The 20288-nt window shown below is 36.5% G+C and overlaps 1 protein-coding gene across 1 annotated transcript; it reads right to left on the bottom strand.

Annotated features, from left to right (window-relative positions):
• Window positions 1–318: 318 nt before the first annotated feature.
• NSUN2 (NOP2/Sun RNA methyltransferase 2) lies at window positions 319–20276 on the bottom strand. The gene is given in 20 exon segments (XM_067291040.1): window positions 319–803; window positions 806–1023; window positions 1705–1744; window positions 2663–2801; window positions 3023–3103; window positions 4525–4660; window positions 5090–5182; window positions 5722–5897; window positions 6989–7085; window positions 7699–7829; window positions 10862–10935; window positions 13580–13710; window positions 14889–14963; window positions 15369–15561; window positions 16469–16553; window positions 18401–18472; window positions 19118–19223; window positions 19339–19443; window positions 19700–19857; window positions 19942–20276. Coding segments are annotated over 20 exon segments (2340 nt in total). The 5' UTR covers window positions 20029–20276; the 3' UTR covers window positions 319–660.
• Window positions 20277–20288: the final 12 nt, after the last annotated feature.

Raw genomic sequence — 20288 nt, 5'->3', positions numbered from 1 at the left:
CATCAGCGTCTGACAATACACATACATACACATTGTGTATTTCTTTTTCAGGACACTGTGCATTGTTTTATTCTGAGTAAACATTAACCAGTATTTTATATTAATGGCTGTTATTGATGTATCCTATGCATGTATTTGTGTGCACACTCACACTTACACCCTTATCCATTAAAAAACCTACATAAGCATCATTCTCAAGTTGGGAGTGAGGTGGGGTAAATGGTCTTAAGAGAAAAAAATGCTTTCCTAGAGCTTGCACTTTTTGAATGAAACCCAAGTTTTTTATTCTGAAAAGATTCTTCACCAGATTCAGACCAGTATGATAGGCAATTTATTTGTACATATCATTATTCTGTTTTCAAGATAGGCTTCAGACTTTACTGGTGCATGGTCCATTGCCAGCAACAGACACAAAAACCCACTGGTAATACAGAGCTGAAAATGGTAAAAACAAGACAGACGTAAAGAGAAATCTTTTTATAGTTTTCTTTTAAAAAAATAAAATAGGTGAAACTTTAAAAAGAGAACCTCATATTCCAGCTGAAACTTTAAAATGAACTTCCCAGCTAAAGGCAAAAGTCTGGATGTGAGCCTCATGGAAGCTGTAAGTGACAGAGAGAGAAACAATCATCCACGCTACTTTTATCAGTCTTCACTTTCCTAGCTTACATGATTGTTGGCATTTTTACTAAGTTGATCTAAACCCTCAGTTTTATTTTCTACTTCCATAGCACTGCTTTCCACAGGAGTGTGGGAAGATTCTTCACCTGTTTCTGCTTCCATTTTTGCGACTAAATCACGTTATTTTCCACATTAATTCCTTCTGCCAGTTGTGCTTGCTTGTACTGAACTTCTTCCTCTGTTTTACTTTCTGATTCCTCCTCTTTCCGCTTTGCTTTAAACACCTCAACTCCCATCATCCTCAGGTAGTGAAGTCTCTCATTCTTGGGAACAAAGGCACGGAGTGATGTCTTTCCTTGCCAACCACACAGCACTATGGGACACTGAAGAGTATCAGGTTTTCTACAAACAAACAGTTTATGTTGGTTAACTATGAGAAGATTAATCTGGAAAACTTATTTTATAGCCATATCTTTATAACTAAATGCATAATCTTTAATAGTATATTCATTTTATACCTATTCATAGCAGATGCAAGTACATTGTTCTTAACTTTAAGATCTAAACAAGTACCTGCTCTCCTATAGCAAACAAGCAAAAAAAAACCCCCAAACCCAAAGCTACTAATTTCGGTATCATGTAGAACAATTTTCTTGTTCTGATATTTTCAAAATTAATTTAAGCAGCAGTGAGATGTAAGTTTACATTTAAAAAGAACTCAAGAGCTTCTGATACTGCTTCATCAACAAAAAAGAACAATAAAAAGATTTAACTTTCTCTGTTTCAAACTCTGCAGTCAACAGTCAAACTCTGCAGTCAAAAGAATAGCATGCAGTGACATTGCGGAGCACTGATGGGCAAAACTACTGGCTGTCCTTTACAGGGCTAAATCCTACAATTGTTTTTGACAGTAGACAGGCAAGATAGAATATACAAAGAATTAGCAGGGAAAGAAGCTGTCTGGCACTGACTTTACTGTCAACCTCACTGCATCTCTATGCCTCCATTTGGTTTTTCTGAGTGAAAAGAAAGTCTTGTCCAAATTTTAAAAGTAAATAAACAAAGAGAAATCCATCTACTTACTCAGGGTCAGGGTCATACTTCAGAACTATACTTCCCATTGCTAGGGGGAATAGAAAGGACATGTTATGTGGTATAATGTTGAAATGATTGTAATTTGAAAGTGTTGAAGATAACCATGAATTTTTGAATAGCAATACAACATGGTGTCACAACTGGGCAGGAGTTTTCTACATGAATACAGTAAACTATAGACAATTTCAATTTTTATTCTTTTTTGCAGACCAAAGTATTTGTATACATTTTATATAAACAACTGCCAAAAATATAAAACAACAAATAAAAACACAAAACCAAAGAGTGGATTAATCCTCTCAGTGACTCCAGCAAGGAACTTAAGTAAAATGAACATGAGAGCATGCTAGCCCAAACATTAGAAAAAGTGTTCTTTAGCTAGTCTATCCATCACATTTTGCCTTATCAAACACCAATGTACAAGTAACTGTGATGACTGGAAATAAAATGATATAAAGACTGAAAAGCAGGCTGAATTTTTACAAGCATCCAGTATGGAAGGGGGAAAGAAAAAAAAATCTAATATGAAGAGTAGACAGGGCTTCCCATAGTTAAGAAAATTAAATCTGAATAAATTTGATATGTACAATCATGAGAAACCATTGCAGATGCCACAGAAACAGCCTGAATTGGAGCACTGACAGGAGCAATAATCAGTAGTGTATCATAAACCTTTGTTCATCAGTATTGCTTCATAAAACTGACAAGTTTGGAAAGTCTTCTGTTCCTGGAGTTCATAAACCTCAAAGGCTGTGACCAGAAAGGTCTACAATGTCTAGTAGCACACTGGGCTTTTGTAATATTTAAAGACCTAATTAACAGCTACGTTTAAGATAAATTTAGCCAACGTCTTTAGTGAATACAGCTTGTGTGACAAGATTTTCATAGCATCTTCCATGTTTTAAAAATACTATATAATGGTCATAACACAAACCAGAAAGCTTACCCATATCTTTGACTTTCTTCTGTGTTTCACTGCTAAATTTACTTAAGAATGGATTCTCCTGGGTTAGCAGAATTTTAACATCTTCTATACAGACATTTATAATCCTTGCATGAATGAATGGGTATAGGGTATATATTCCCTGTTAAATAAATAAATACATTTCAAAATGCAATCTCTACTTTCTAAAGGAAAAAAAAAAAGTTAAACAGTGTCTGCTTTAGCTAATATCAGAAAACAATTTTCACAACATTTTAAACCATGCTGAAAAAACAAATTGTCCTTAATCTGACAAAATTTCTGCCAGATGCGTTCTAGGTTCTACAGGAAACCAAAAAGGAAAATACAATGCTATTTAATTACCTCTTGTGCTAATCTGAAGGCACATCCAAACTGCTCACCATCACTGTTGCGAGACCAGACTTTTATTCCTGTGTTAATAACCTGCAAATTGTGAAGCCAAAAAAGCATCATTAAAGAGTATAAATTCTAAATTAGCACTCTGAACTTTGTTTTTCTTCAGTTGTTTAACTAAACATAGGAAGGAAGATAGTTCTGCCGCAACGTATGCTCATTTATGCTGGACACTGAATTAAATTCATGGCAAAATTCAAAACCTAGATTGGCTTATATTATAAATGCAGCACAAGTTTTAGTTGTTGAAAGGGAGAGAGGAAAACAAATCCCAGTACCAAAATATAGATCGCTGTCAAGATTAACAACTTTTATTCTTTTCCATGCTGTTGAAAATTGAACACCGAAGAACTGGTAGCCTTAAAATGAGGACACTGAACAATTAAGATCTAATTTTAATTTTAGTAAGAATTTTCTGAGTGATTCTGGGAAAGTCAATCAAGGTAGGATTTGAAAAACACACAAATGCTTAATATTAGGACACTATCCATTGTGGTACCCAAAGACTTAGTGCCTAATATAATGTATCAGTTTCTTAAAAATTGTCAATTATGTAGCCATTTCTTGTCAGCGGGATAAAAGGATAAATACTTACCCATCTTGAATATTTACCCATCTTCTCTATATTAAGGAAGTACTGAACATCCTTGGAAATTTTCAAGACTCAAACGGACAAGGCCATGAGCCTTGTCTGATCTAGTTTTGAAGTTAGCCCTGCTTGGAGTACAAATGAAGCTTGACTAGATGATCTCCTTCTAACCTAAATTATTCTATGATTTTTAAGATAAATCCTTAGCATTTGCAAGGTGTTTTCCATTGGAAGTCATGTGAAAAAATAAATTTATTTTCCCACAATTTCTAATTCGCACAAACTACTACTTATGCCATGATCATTCAGTTTCTTAACAACTTTAAAAAATGTTCAATTGTTGTACTGAGTACATATGCAGCTACCATACCATCGTAAGATATAACCAATTACTTTTAAATAATGCCCCAGTGTAACATAATCAGCTATTAATTCAACAGAAGTCATCTGTTATTGTTGGTAGACTTTCAAAGCTTACTACACTTTCATTATTAAGGTGCTCATATAAAAATAATGGTGTCAAAGTAAACTTACGATTACTTGTGAAAGTACCTGAAGACCTTATAACAATTCAGGTACACATACAGCAGCTATATTCCCTTCCTCTATTCTTAAGTTCCCTTCCAACTGCAAAAAAAATATTTGTTTTTAATCGTGGAGACCAAGACTTATCTATCAGAGACAATTCTTTCTCTCTTAAAAAGAGGATGGAAAAAGAGGAAAATATTAATTCAGGCTAAGGAAAAAAAAAAAAAAGAGGGCTACTTCTCTGTATTAGCAATAGGCTCTGCAACAAGGTTAAAGGAGGCATCCACTGATGCTTATGAATTCTGTTGTGAAAATCTGAAGAGATGAACCATACCTTCATCTTCTCACTGTTGTTCAGAAGCACATTCCTTAGCTCCTTAGAAACCATGTACAGCTGTCTCTTCTTCCCTTCTTGAGTTCGAGTTAGTAAATTCATCTTGGGAAATGAAGGGTCCAATGCATAAAATTTCCTGTGACCAAAATACTCATTAATGCTTGATTAAGTGAACAATGAAATCAGATATTCAAAATGCACTGATTAGCCTAGTCCTGGAGTGATCTCTGCAAAAACCTTCAGTCATTTGACACTTCAGTTCCAGAACATGTATTAGCATTTCTAAGACTCATGATATCAGAAAATATTAGCTGCCATAGACACTAAGATGCACTTGAAAATTTCCAGTGCTAACTATCTTCTGTGGCCTTCTGAATCCAGGTTAGTTTAGCTGGCTATCTTCCTTTAAGAAAAGTTTAAGTGTTGAGGAGAGGGGCACCTGGTGTATAGACAGGGAAAAAATTTTATGTATGAACAACTAGACCCATTTTTTGTGATTAACTAAATTACTAATATCCCTAAACAACTAGGATTCTTACTGCTTAAACAGAAACTTTTTCCTTACTGGATAGGAGGGAACAATGGATCATCTTCAGGGAGAAACACAAATGGGTCTTCTTTAAAACCAAACAACTTCATTTTTTTAGATGGTGGTGGTCTAAAAAAACAAATAGCAGTGCCAAATTTTAGTAAAAATGCTTGGTTTAAAATCAGTAAATTTAGTTCACTTAGTCAATACTTAGTTTACAAATAACGATAATATGCAATAAAGAGTGGCATTTTCTTGTGCTTCATTAACTAAGACAGCACTACCCACAATTTATTTTTTTTAAATAAGAAAGTGAAAGCAGTGCTTGAGAACAGAAAGCCCATACAAGTAAGCAGAGATTTGTGAGGGAGTAACAGAGTAATTGAGGGAGTAACAGAAAGATCTTCCAAAGGTTAATTTCTGAAAGCAGTTTTTTCCTTAACACAGAAGAAAGGCCTACCAGATTTTGTAAATGCTAGCAAGTGAGGTGGTTGTTTTCCTAATCTGCTGAAATACAAGATAGAAAACATGGCACTGTAAGACAGTGGAGTACATTCAATAACTGCTTGTTGATACACTTTTTAAATGAATCCAATAATTTAAGAACTAAAGAATACTCAGCAGTTAGGAAGCTGTTACAATACAAATATTTAGACATGGTCTCTTACCCACACACGCCTTCCTTTTTGCTTTGCTCAGTGTCCGAATTCTGCAGTTTTTGCATTTTCTTAGACTCTTCATTTTCCGCAAGTATTGGTTCTTCAGTGATGTCTTCAGAACCATCATCTGAATTAGCTGCTGCCTCTACAGTATCTCCTGTTCTTTGCGGTAATTTCTGATTAACCTGCTTCAAAGTAAGTACTTTCAAAAGAGCAAAAGTAGTATCTAACTGGTAATAAGAGGTACCTACGTTCCCTCTTTGCACATGCTTAACTCTCATTAATTTGTAAGCTTAAAAAGATCCATTTAGGGAGATACTCTAACTACTAAGTCAGGATTCCATCAAAATTAACATTTACCTGTAGTATTGCTCTGGACAATTTCTCACTGATTTTCCAAGAAAGGTATTCTTGTACCATTTATAAAATGCTCAAGCGTTCACAGAGAAGACCATTTTAATTCAAGACCAGTTCTTTTCCTCCTAGCACTCAAAATAACACACACATCCTGCTGCACACTTTCCATGAGAGTATAACAGCATGCAATTTACAACAGTATGAATTATTCAGATGAAGCTTGCTTCTGCATGCATGCTTTTTCCTTATTGCCTCATAAATTTTACTCATAAGGTGTTCTAATGAAGCGAATCAAACCAATGGAAACAGCTATAAGAGATTCACACAAGGTTTTTCTCAAGATATGAATAATCTAAGAGATCAAACAAAACCCAACAACTTTAAATCCTATTGGTTAAGCAAGAAAGACAATTGACAATAGTGGATTCAAGTCAGATGGCTGAAGTTGCTACACTTTACAGCTTTACATCCATTCTTCCTGCTGAGGACCTGCTAGACTCTAATCTAGTGAATCGCTCCTGACCCACAAACCGTAGAGTAAGATACACTGAAATCAGAATTAGCTTACTACAGCACAGTAGAAAAACTGCAGCTGAGGAACCACACACACACACACAGCTAAAGGCAGTAACAGCTTCAGCTACCAAATCTAATCTGCTTCTGCATTCTTTCAGAACCTTAATTTTAGGTTCAACTTTTACATGTAATTTTACTATGATTGCAGAATTGCTTTTTCCTACTTTCAAAGGAGATTTTTTAAAGTTCTTATGGGATTTAGGAATTTATTTTTACCTGACACACTGAAATATAACTCAAGCGTAAATACAGAACAATAGTTACATTTCTATTATGAAAACTTTCAAAAAATTCCAGAAATGTTATAAAAGGTTATCATTTTAGCTTTTTAAAGAGAAATTACCTTAAGCTGGCGTTTATTCCATGGCATTGGAGATTTTTTTATTAATACAGCCACAAAGAAGCCTCCTGTGTTCTGGTGATGCGGCAATATTCTAAGACTAGAAAAAGAAAGGTTGCCATCTGTTCATCATCAGCTTTCAGGTTTTCAGAGTACTAGAAGTGTCACATTTATATTTACTTCTAGAGTAAACTAAGTATCCCCATTAGGATTGCACAGATTAATTGATCAAGGTAGAAACAGGATTTAAAATAGAGCATTCTGGCAAATAAATTGCATCAGTGCAATACACTCATTTCACCATTCACTGCTGAGCTTTAATGAGTCATTTCTAAACACTGTATTTTTAGAATAGCTGTGGAAAACCTTTCACAGAAAATTAGTCACACTGCTGAAAGATTCAAGTTTTACCTACTTTTCTGTAATTTTGCCTATATATCTCTATTGGTTGTAAACTGACCTATTTGCATGAGTACTTTTTTCCTTGTAAGCAACCTCCAGTAATTTCTCTGACATCACTAGAATCTAACTGCTGTGTTCTGTCATTACATATGAAGCAACCAAAATATATTCACTAATAAAAGCATAGGTCTATGCTGCAACACATTCTTAACCTGAACTCCTAACTCTAATTTGCCCACTACTATAAAAGTTTTTTATACCATAAAAGGTAACCATCTAAGCTTCATAAAATCTACTCTGGGAAAACTTACCAACGCTCTAGATTCATTGCCTTTAGCTTCTCTTCTTCTTTGATTGGAAACATAGTGGGACGTATTTGTGTTTGTCTATTAGAAGGTACATCTTTCCACTCTTCAAACCACTGCCCATCTTTCAGCATTACCTTCAGAGGAGGGGAAAAAAATAACATGCACAATTCGGGCCAACATTTTTACAAGTTTTAATTAAAATACTTTCAAAACAAGGTTCAGATGCCAAAAAGAGAAGTTATTTTCTGGTACAGTAAATTAAGATCTTTCAAATGCATTGTTCCTGTATGTATTGCATGTGTGCACCTCAAGCGCAGGAAATTTTTGCCAGCCATTCCTCTTTGCTTCCCTCTTTACAGTTCAAATAGTGAGCAGTCAAGTAAAGACTAGTGTAGAATTAACTGCAGTGATTTCTGTTAACTTCCAGAATATACAGAAACCCAAAAACCAGAAGGGGAAGGACAGCAGTGGAATTTATAAAGATTATTTAAGATATGTCACTTCTCTTTCTCCATGAGACTCGCTGTGTGACATTCTGCTGGGGTTAGTTTCCAAGCAATATACAAGGAAGAAGGGTGATTGTATTCTACTAGAGACTAGTTGACTGGAAATGAGTAATCTGAAGCATTTCTCATTATGTATGTAAGATGCAAGTTTGCAACATGGCCTGGTAAGCATAGAGCCCCATGTTGCAGCCCTATATAGCTCATAAGAACATTTTTAAGGAAAGCTACTGAAGAACCATATCCCTGTGTATTTTCCAGTGCTTATATCCTTAGGACTCAGAACACATCTATAAACACAGTTTGAGATTCTGAGTGGACATCACACTACCCTGTTCTCTCAAAGAGTCATAGCTTTTTGAGGACTCTCTTAGAGTACAAGTAAAAGTTTAAAGCCACAACAGCTTTAACAAGGCATTTTGAATATTGATTTAGCAAGAATAGCAAAGTGAAGAAAAAATAAAATAGGAAAAATTTTAACTTCAAGATCTCTAGAAGTCTTTTTTTCATAGTGGATGTTAGGGCTGTAAGGAAAATCACATCTGCAGATGTGTGGGAAAGAAAACACATAAAATTCATGACTGAAGTGAAGGGTCCTTCAGTGTTTTTAGGAAAAAAAAAAATAGTAGCACCACAGTGGACATGAGTTCAGGACTGTCGGGTACACTGAAGTGTTTCCATATAACTTTTTGTGATTCTTAAAGATTTGATTAAGTGGCCTATTGGAAACTGAAATCTAATATTTATCTAGATGACAATTTCACTAAGAAAGTTCAAACACAGACTCCAACATCATGAAGTATGGTATTTCTCAGTAACTGTGCTACAGTGCCAATGACCAGATCACACCTAAAATATCATGGCTTTGTATGTTTCTGCTACCAAAATAGAATGGACTGTAATTCCAGATTTAATATTTCTAGTCTAAACCCACTATGTGTCATATTGCTAGATGCAGAGAAGACAGACTGTGATTCTGAACTGCTCTTCTTTGCACATCACAAGCTCAGCCTGACAAACAAACAGCAGGACTGATAAATAACTGGAAGTGCTAATGAGTCTAAAACTATTTTGGATGTGATAAAGTAACTGTCTAACAGCCCTGCTCTGTTCAGTTTTGGTTTAGCAGTTTAACATCACAGTGTAACCACTGGAGTGACAAGGTAAGAGAATAAGCTAATCTCTTTCCTATCAGCCATTTCACTAGCCTCTCATAAGGGGAGAACTAACAGCATTGCAAAAGTAGATTACCATATCTGAAGTTATAACAGTTTTTTCCTTCAAGATTCTGAAAGAAGTCGTTGGAATTCATTCATTAGCTGGCTTGAAGACAGAATATAGTATATTTGCAAGCACCTCAGTGTCCCTTGAACAAAACCTAATTTTTCTTATGCTGTTTATAGAGATTTACAGTCATCTGATGCTCAGGAATATTCAATGTAACCACTAAGTCATACAGCACCCACTGAACAGATGTTTCTTCAGGAAACAAAAGACTATACTAAGTAAAAACAGCATCAAAGCAAGCTAACATATTCAATAATGAACTAGCCAATAAGGCTTGAAAGAATGTAGTAGCAGCAGATAAGGGCTGAAGAGAAGAAAGTCTTAGAAACTTTCTACAGATTGTATTGCCATACTTTTTAAAGTACATCTGTTAGGGAGATTTGTATTTCAAAAGCAATGACAGAAATAAGTCTTTCCCAGAACACAATATACTCTTAGCAATCTTTACGAATATATTTTGTAGCTTTATACTGCACAAACAAATTAAGATGAAGATCATATAGTCAGTTATCCATTTCACATTTATCCTTCAGGTACGAGTGTACAATTTAAACCTTTTGGATCAGGAGAAGAAAGAAACCATCCAGCTTCTAGGCTGGCTTTCTAATGGCAGAGTGTAAGTAAATCTTTATTCCATGTATCTTGCTCATTAGCCTAGCTTCATACAGGCACAATCCTGCAGATTGTACCATCGCAAGTAGTGAAATCATGGGAGAAGACAGAACAACCAATCGCATTGCAAAGGCACATGTTCATAATTAAGATTTAATCAGAGCTTCCTTCCCTACTGCCAGGATGGTCTTCTACTTTTCTTGGGTTATTTTTGCCCTTCCCCACTAGTCTGTTTCCAGAACTGATATCAAATAAAGCCTGGAATAAAAGGTTCTGGGTTCTATTAATATACTAGGATTACTCACATCACTGCAGTTTTTCTAGCTTATTTGGAAGTAAAAGCTGTTAAACCCTTTCTTGAAATAATTCAAATGGACCAGCTACAAAAGTGCAGAATCTGACTGTTAGAGAGTCTAAAGATTGAGAAGGAAAAATAAAGTGGCTGAAATGATGTTGCCATCTACAGGACACAAACTGCACACAGCAGGAAAGGGAATTATATTAAGAAGGTAAAGGAGGCAGAGCAAAGAAAGATAAAGGACAAAGAAAAAAGCAGACAAGGGAGATAAGCTGCATTTTGCTTATCATCAGAAAGAATTTTAGTCCTCTCCCCTACAATACTATATAGTCTAAAATTCTAAGCAGCAAATCACTAACATTATTTTAGCTCAATCTAATCACTTAAAATCGTACATTTCAAAACTCTTCCCTAATTTAACACTCCAGTATAGACCAAGAACGTTACAGAAATATCAGGCAAATACCTTCCATTTTGTAATTCCTGGCATCCTCTTCAAACCTGGCAACTCAGAAGAGACTTCAGCAAGTTCTAAGGCACCTGAAAGCCCAGGAATATAAAAATTTTTAAAAACAAAATTTGAGAACTGGACTCCTAATTAACTTTTATAAACATAGTTTTCCATAAAGCCTTAACACTTCATGACATGAAAAACTTCTTTTTAAGTCTTTCAGGTAACAAAATGTAATACAATTACTACAGCGTAACTTAATAAGAAAGATGGGAAGAGCTTTTCACAATAATTATGGAAGTTTGCAATCTGTATAAATTAACCAAAAATTAATGGTTGGATATTTTTTGTAACAGCTGCATAAAGTAATATTCCACAAGCTATATAATTAAACATCATTATTCCAGACAGTGCAGTTATAGAAAAGTTTTTATTCTCGCTTACTTGATATTTGGAATTACTAGAGTCATTAAGTGTTTTCCAGAGAAGTACTCTTTTGGGATGACTATGCCTTTTGAAATGCTTGCTGGATTCTGATTTTATGGATTTACAATCTTACCATATTCCAGTGTGAGAGGAATTTTTTTTTAAGAAAGGGAAGGGAAAAGTCCAAACTGTTTAACAGGAGAGTAAGTACTAACAGCCTAACAGAACAAAAGGTTATATAACTAAAATTTGCCAATTACTTCAAGAAACATCAGCAGATTTATCATTATTTAACCTGCAGATTAAAAACTTTGAGTAGCCCTGAATCTAAAAACAATGATATAAAAACTGACTGTTTAAGTAGATGATGGCTCTAGAGAAAAATAACCTTAAACTTTTTTTCATGATTCTGAATTCTTTAATTGCTTAACACTTAAGTAGGCTTTTCCTCATGTTTTTCAGCATTTACCAGCCTGTTCTACACGACCAACCATTTATTCTTACAGTGACTATCTGTATGTAACAGTTGAAGGTAAATCTTTCAAATAAATGAAAAAGTGAAATGGGAATTCACAGGCAAAATCCCCCTCAAAATGACATTTTCAAATGTGACTCATGTGACTTGACATTTCTACCCATCCTTTGAATATTCCTGAATACCTACACCATGACTTCAACTGATGTCTCCAGACTGCATCAGGCATTAAACGGTCCATCAGAGGTACTATAACCCCCAGTAGCAGTACTCACATTGTACAAATGCCTTTTCCTTACTCCTTCAGCCCTAAGGGGAAAGGTTTCTCATCAGCTCCATGAGCAGCAGTATTGCAAAGCACTAGATAACTAAGTTAATACAGAAGAAACAACAAACCTTCTAGATTGATTTTCATCATATGAAGCAAATCCTTCAGGTCCAATGTCCCTAACAGACCACGGCAGTACTTTTACTGTTCTCTAAAGCTGCATCTGCATTCAAGCCCCAAAGCAGACATTCGCTCTCTGGGACATGTCATAGTCTTAAAGTAAGCCCCAGAACACCTCTACTGGGCAGAGACAAGATCCAAATGCCACTGCTCAAGACTGCAGTCATGGTCCTCACTTCCAAGCACTGAGTTTGCCCCAAATACTGCATTTGCTGCCCTCATTTTTTCAGCCCACATCCATACTGCTTTGTGCTCCTAGCCTGGTCATCTTTAAATTAGTTGAACTCTGGCCTACTACAACGTTCAATAAACCATGTATATTTTAATTTACTGAAAATAGATCTATGCTGTTCTGTTCATTCAGTCTGCCAAAGAAACTATCTTTAAATAAAAATGTCTTTTGAGTGGAAAATATATAGTCAGTTCCTAATTACCTGCAGGCATTTTAGCTGAACTGCTGTTTCAGAGACCATGACATTACATGCATACATAACTTGGGTCCAGAACAGTGATTAGTATAAAGAAAACATTGCACAGAACAGGTTATTCTACTTCCACGATCAGCTCAGCTCCAGAAATAATGTAGTTACTTCTGCACAGTACAAAGCTCAACTTAATAAACTCTGTGGAACTTTTCAAGCAAAATCCAATTAGATGTCTCCAAATTTCAGGTTACTGACTCAGAGAACAGTGTCCACCAGCTCAGACCCAGAAACAGGGGCTACTCAACCCTACTATCACAAGCTGAGGCAGTGCAGCTACCCAGCTCATCTCAGATTTTTCACCTCTTATTATCTCAGATGATGGAGATTTAACAGCAACTTATACAAGCCTTCACATACAAGTCAAAAATGCAGAAAAACATAGACTTAAAGATATTAAGATTACAAGGATGTCAAGATGTAGGTCAAAGGATGCTAAAGGTATCAGTGACTCTCACCTACTGCTGCACAATAACATTGCTCAAACTGCTTATATATGCTTGTGACCTATTCTAGGCTTTTCACCCTTACAGCAAACAGCAGTAGGGTCCCAAGCTGTGTTATCCAAAGGAAACATAAATGTCAGACACAGACTCCAATCAGTGGAATCAGTCAGTAGAAGCCAGATAATAAAAACTCAGTCCCATTGTTTTGTAGAAGTCTTTAGCATATCATTAACAGAAATTCTTCAGGTTTTATACTCACACCTGATTCAAGCCCATTTAAGAAGACTGCTTGTATCAATGCCAATAAAACCCTAAAGATGCCAAAAAAATGCCGCAGTTTTGCATATTAGGAACACGTTACCTATATTATGCTCGCTACTAGTTCTATTATCCACATATCTTTTTTTCATGCCACGAGAAAGAATTTCCCCATATTCTCCAAGGTCACATTCATACCTTGACTCTTCTCCAGCAGAGACGCAATCACAGCTTCATTTTCAATAGGATTCAGTGAACATGTAGAATATACCATTCTCCCACCTTCTGCAAGCTGTTCAACACCACGGGTTGCAATTCTTAACTGCAATCTAACAAAACATTCTTGATCTAGCCAGATATCACTCAGGAACCAGAAAGATTTACGACAAAAATTTTTACAAGTGAAACTGTACCACAGACACTTTACTTTCCTTGAACTAAGTTAGCACATACTGAGTTCCACAGCTGTCACCAGTGCACAAATTAAAGAAAATTTTAAAATAAGTCAGCTATTTCTATACTGCAGATATTTACAATTATATCTGTTACACAGTCACAGCTTTTAAAACAGCAATTAGGTCAAGCATTAACATTTTTGCATAAATTTTAACATAACATTTTGTATTTTGTTCTATAGAGTGCCCCATCAAGTTTATAATAAAGTGTCCAATACTGGAAAAATAACCCCAAAACCTTACTTTTCTTCTCAGAAATCTAGAATTAAAATGAAGAGTAATCTGACTATTAAAAATAACAATGACAATACAGCTTAGCTAGTACTGGCCTTCTGGGAAAAAAATCACCATAGTGCATTATCAGCTTGTACCCTAGCTGCATACTTACAATTAAAATAAAAGCTGCAAGTATGAAAAATTTATCAAGTAGTAACAAGTTATCATATGGCAGCTGAGTCACAGTAACTGACTGCATTCCTAGCTTGTTCCAAGTGCACATTAAAATGTTCTAAGCTCTTTCATCTATGTTTAAATTACTGCTTTTGACCATACATCTGCACTAGCTAAGTGCTCATTCACCATCAATTAACATAAACCAACCATTGACTGGTAATTGAAACTGTATGTATGATCTCTAAAATTCTAAAGATTGAAACATTACTACTAAACTTTACAAGTTCCTGTGATTATATCAGGTATTTTCTAAAAGTATTTTACCTATTTAAATGCTAAGAATCCTATCCAAATGATTTGTTCCCTACTTTATTAGCTACCTTGTTTAAATTAATAATTCAGTGAATATTAATAGGCCCAGATATTCACAAGTACACAAACAGTTTAGACTCACAAACTTCACTGGAGGTCAACCTCACATCGAAAATAGTAACACTTTCTCAGAAGAGCACATAAGTGCTTGAGTTGAGAAGAAAGTGGCAACTATTCTTAATCTTTGCTTTGTCATATATTAATATATAAATGCATGCAAGTGCCGAAGAGATGGGAAAAGAAGGAGAGAAATGAAATAAGTGCAGAAGTATAATAAACATTTTTACCCATGGAGCTGCAAACTATTTTGTGTAGTCCACTTCTTCCATACATCAATGTTTTTCCTCATGGTTCCATCTCCACTATAACAGAGATTGAACAGATTTGCATTATGTGTGGATACAACTCATTTTGTATCAGTCATTTCTATTAGCAAAAAATTAACATCTCCTCTCCCATATTAACTAGATCTAATATGTTTTACTGTTTGTTTCTAAGCTGTGTTTGTATTTCAATATTCTGAGTGTAAGGAGATCAAAAATCATAGCCTTTTAAATAACCAAATTTAAGAACCATTTAGAATGAAAAAAATTTGCCTTGATTTGGTATACCCTTACCCAAGACTGTTCAACAGATTCACCTGTTTTGGAAGTCACTATAAATCATATCTCACTTAGCAACACAAAAAGGGTAACTCAGTAACAAAAAATTTCAATATTGCACTTAGTACAATAAAATCTGTATACTGAAGAATACATGCAAGATACCTGCAAGGGACATCACACAAAATCCTGTCATAGAAGAGGACCTCTTTTCTTCCATCAATGTCTATTTGTAGATTAGGGATGCTTGAGGCATCATGATTTACCACCATGATACATGGACTGTTTAACCTCTTAGCTTGATGAACCAGCAAATAGCAACGCCTGTTGTCAACATCATTAGCAATTACAAAACCCTCTGGAAACATAAAATATCAGGAAGACGCTTTACTATTCAATAGTAAAATAATTTTAAAGAGTTTATTGCCTCATCTTCATATTTGTGCAAGTCTTTTACTAGAGGTTTTTTTAATTATTTAGAAGACCATAAGTAAAGGACCTTTTATTGAACATAAAATAAAATAAAGCACCATGAGGTTGAACTGATATGTCAACAACAGTCTCAAGACTTCTAGCTTCCGTGCAGCTGATAAAAGACAGAAGCAAGGCCCTCCCGTTTTTTATTCTCAGAGTAAGCAAAGCCCTCACAACAGAGAGAGAATTTCCACTGCCCCTAAAGACAGAAAATCTACCAACATGCAGAGATTGCATAACAACAACCCCACCCAAAACAACTAAAAACCCACCTCACAATTTCTAAGGGCAGTATTTTCTGTGAGCATCTAACTGCAAGTAAAGATTCTGAAGCTTAAAAAGAGAAACTATGCTATCATTTATTTTATGACTGATGCAGTAAGCTATACAGAGGACACCACTAAAACATAAGCGCTCGTGGGGCACCACCTAATGAAATAAACTTGGTTATTACACACCTAGTATAACCTGAACTGTGAAAACATATAATTCATCTCTCTATTTCAAGCCAAGGAAGCCCACGAAGTTTCAAGGGAAAGACAGAGGTATAACAAGATCCAGAGAACAGGATGCACATGCACTGCCTGAATTGTGGGAAACTACCTAGGCATAATCTTTAAAGAATCAGAAATGCATTCTATGCTTATTTTCCCATTTCATCTAACCCCAGCACTTAGAGAATTCAGTTAAGTGCAGTTATTATTTATCTGTGATATTAAAAATAATCTTCTACAAGGAAAAAAATGTAAATCTAAAGTCACAAAAGTTTCAGGTACTTTTTCCAAACTTACTGGGAAAAGGAACATTCATGTCTGCATGTAACATTTCAATAAGTTGTGCAGTCTTAGATCCAGGTGCAGCACACATATCCAAAATCTACAAAAAACAGAAGGTTAAAAAAAAAAATCTACCTTTTATTTTTAATGTACTTGAGAAATTAACTATGGGCTCTTGTTTAAATTAAATATTTTTGCATACAATTGCAGAATTATGATTGTTCTGCACACAGCTTTGCCAAAACACAAAGTATACTTCTGCTCTTTATATGCATCAAGGAATGCAGAATGCAAAATACAAAAGGCTATCAGTTTGTAGGGAACAAATGTATCAGCTGACAAAAAAAACTGAAAGAGAAATCTGAACATAGACACAGGGACATGGTGCTTTTATCAGCTCACAAGCAACTCTGACTGACGTTAACTGGAACTTTACACACACACACACACACACACACACACACATACACACACTAAGGGTAAACTAAAATTAAAATTAAATTAAGAGCAAGTTAATTTTTCTTCAACTATCAGTAAACTAATCCGAGAATATCTGACAGGTTGATTATATATATTTTGTAAAAACGAATTACTATCCTCCCTACATATTTGCATTCTAATGAAAAAATCAGGGCAGCATAAACTGCTTACTACTACTACATCCTAGAAAAAACACCTAAGAAGTATTCAAACCACCCTCAGGCAACACAACATTCTCAAGCCACTAAGACCTGATTGCTAGCATATTTCTTGCTCCTGGTTCATCACAAACTTTGATTGTGATTGAGTCATTTACAGAGTCACTTTCACAGCAATTTGATAGCTAGCACTGTTTTCCTGAGTAAGGAACTTTAGAGTTTTTCCTCTTGCTTGGTTACAAATTTTCACAAGCGGTAAAAGTTAGCTGAAATTGGCCAACAGGATAAAAGATGGGATCAGAATAGAGTAAGTAAACAGAAAAGCTACCTATGCTAAGCACTGTTGATATAAAAATATATACGAACAGGTCTGTAAAACATACAGGTCAGAAGTTTTAAAACTTAAAATTTAAGAAAGGAGTGTACAATGTGGCTGCTTGAGATAGCAAGGGACTTGAATCAATGCCTCAGAAATATTTTTTTTGTATCCTTTGCAAATTTGGTGGACCAGCCAACAAGAAATAGCTACAGTCCAGGTTTAATGCACAGTATTCTAGAATAAAGAAAAATTCCTAGCACTTTTAACTAGCTCACTAACACAGCCTGAAAGAATAAGACCACCTGACAGACTGCAAACAAGTGCATTCTGCAAATATATGTAGCGTATTAAGACATCACTAAAGTCAGAACAGGACATTTACTACCAGTCCTGCTGCCAGATATCATTCCTACAATCTGCCATAAGAAAATATCATAGGCATTCCTTAGTCACCTCAGTTAGAAGCTAGCAACCTATAATCTTTAGCTACTATCAAAAGTATGTTTCACTTCACCTAAATAACTTTGCCTAACAGGTTTATGGAGCAGAAGCTCGCAACTTCTTCAAAATGAATAAAGTAAAGAAAACTAACTTGTAGAGAACACTGTTATTTGGAAAGGATGCCTGTTCCCAGTGTGGTGGATAGCAGAGAGTTAAAAATACTCAGTCGTCCTTCTTTAGAAAGGAGCTGAAACATGAATACATTAACTTATATACAACTAAGTACAATTACACACTGAAAGTAAGATTATGCAACTAATTCAAAACTGAGTATTTCTTAAGTGATATTAAACATAGTTGAAAAAGCAGCTGTTCCTTTGACAACGTACCTGCGATGTGAAAAGTAGTTAATTGCTGTTGTCTGCATGCAGAAAGCATGAAACATACTAATACATAAGATGATAGCTGTATAGACGCTGAAATAATTGCTAGATTAATCGAAGTATCTTCTAAGAAAAAATTCCAGTATACAGTATATTTTAAATTTACCTTATGATGAGGGTTAACATCAAGCAGCAGAGGTGGGATCATACTAACAGCTTCTTGACGACTTATATTTCCCTTAAAAAACAAAAACAACCCCCTAAAAGCTCCTTCTTATTCCATGAATGAAAGCATTTCTCCTGTAATACATATATATTTTAGAATTCTTCACAGTATAATAAAAAAATAAGACAGTTGTAAACTTAGAAATAAATTTTTAGCACTTAACACCAAACATAAAATGGGGTAAATATGAAGTTATCAGAAAATTCAGCTGGATGAAATACTGTGGTTTTATTAATTCTATGGATGTATTTGCTACTCAGAAGAGATGAGGACCTGGCTTTAACCAAGTACAAGTGAGAAACATTCATTAATGCACACATACATACAGTCTTTTTCCAAAGACTCAAATGTCAGTTTTCTAACAGTAACTAATTCTAACAGTAACAGTAATTAATTCTTTTAGAAGCACACATTGTCGCATTCCCAAACAAAAACTGAGATTAGTTTAGGCCAAATATATACAACTGCAGTTATGTGCTGGAACTACACGATGAATCACCGTCAACAGCAATACAGGAAAATATCCAGATTTTCCTGAGCTAATCAACCTTTGAAAGAAAAGGTACAGTCAATTTTTGATAATGTTTTGAAATAAAACTCAGCTCAGCATATAAAGAAATATCAAGATGTATCAGAATCAACTGCCCTTAAACTTACGCATTCTGTTTCGCTAACCAGAAACTGATGAAACTTTTCCAGTTCTGGCGATTTGCGTAAGATTTTTCTACTCAGGTTAGTATGCCAGGCTAACTCTTCCGGATACCTAAAAAAAAAGACAACAGAAAAAGGGTAGAGGCAAAAAAAAGAAAAAAAAGAAAGAACAAACTAATCCATCAAAGTAGACGACATGAATCCACAGAGCACCTTAGTTCACTTACCAGCTTAATGACTGCGGCATTTCAACTTTTTGGCCATCTACCTCTAGGTCCTGCAGCTCTTTGAAATACTTGTTTTTCAAGCAATGGAGAATCTCTTTAGCATGGCTAAAGGAGAGAGAGGGTTTCTGATGAAGACAGATTAACGCATATCCCTTCAGATGACCAAGCTTGTCTGCCATAAAAATAGTGGAGACTTTAAAGTTTAAAAAAACGCTCTGAAAAGAGCATGTTGAATCTCCATCTATGCGATGTAAGGTCAGCACTTCAGGAGCGCGCAGCAACAAGTGTGGGCCACTCGCCGCCTCCCTTCGCCACTCCCCGCCCGGCCGGGCCCGGCCCTCGCGGCCGTCCCGGCTCTCACCTCTTGTAGCCGGTGATGCGCAGCGTGGCAGGCAGTGGCTCCCGCAGCGCCGCCATGAAGGCGTCCCACTCGCCGGCCGGCACGATGCCCAGCTCCCGGTAGTACCGCTCGAACAGCTCGTTCTCCTTCACGATCTCGGGGTACCCGCTGGCCCAGACCTGCAACACCGTCACCGTCAGCCACGAGGCGCTGCCGCCACCCATCCCCACCCCGCGCCCGGCCCAGCCCGGCCCCGCTCTCACTGCTTGGTCCCCGCCGCCGCCGTCGCCTCCCCGCTCCTGACGCTGCTGCTGCTGCTGCCGCCGGCGGTCCCGCGCCCGGCGGCCCATGGCGGCCAGGCGCCTGGCGAGGCCCAGCACGCACCACGCCGTTGGCACGGTTACTGCTCGCGAGAGGGGCCGAACAGCCACTCCACGCCGCGCAACGTGCTCGGCGCCGCTCCGCGCATGCGCGGACCCTCCGCTGCGGCAACGCCAGGGCTGTCCCGGTTCTGCCTGCTTGCGGAGCGGGCACTGCGCAGCACCAGAAACGCCCAAGTGCGCCTGCGCTTGCCGGTGCCCGCCGTGACATCATCATGCTGGCAGCGCCC

Source organism: Apteryx mantelli, chromosome 2, assembly GCF_036417845.1.
Source record: "Apteryx mantelli isolate bAptMan1 chromosome 2, bAptMan1.hap1, whole genome shotgun sequence".
Classification (NCBI taxonomy): Eukaryota; Metazoa; Chordata; class Aves; order Apterygiformes; family Apterygidae; genus Apteryx; species Apteryx mantelli.
This window is presented reverse-complemented; position numbering and strand designations above follow the sequence as displayed.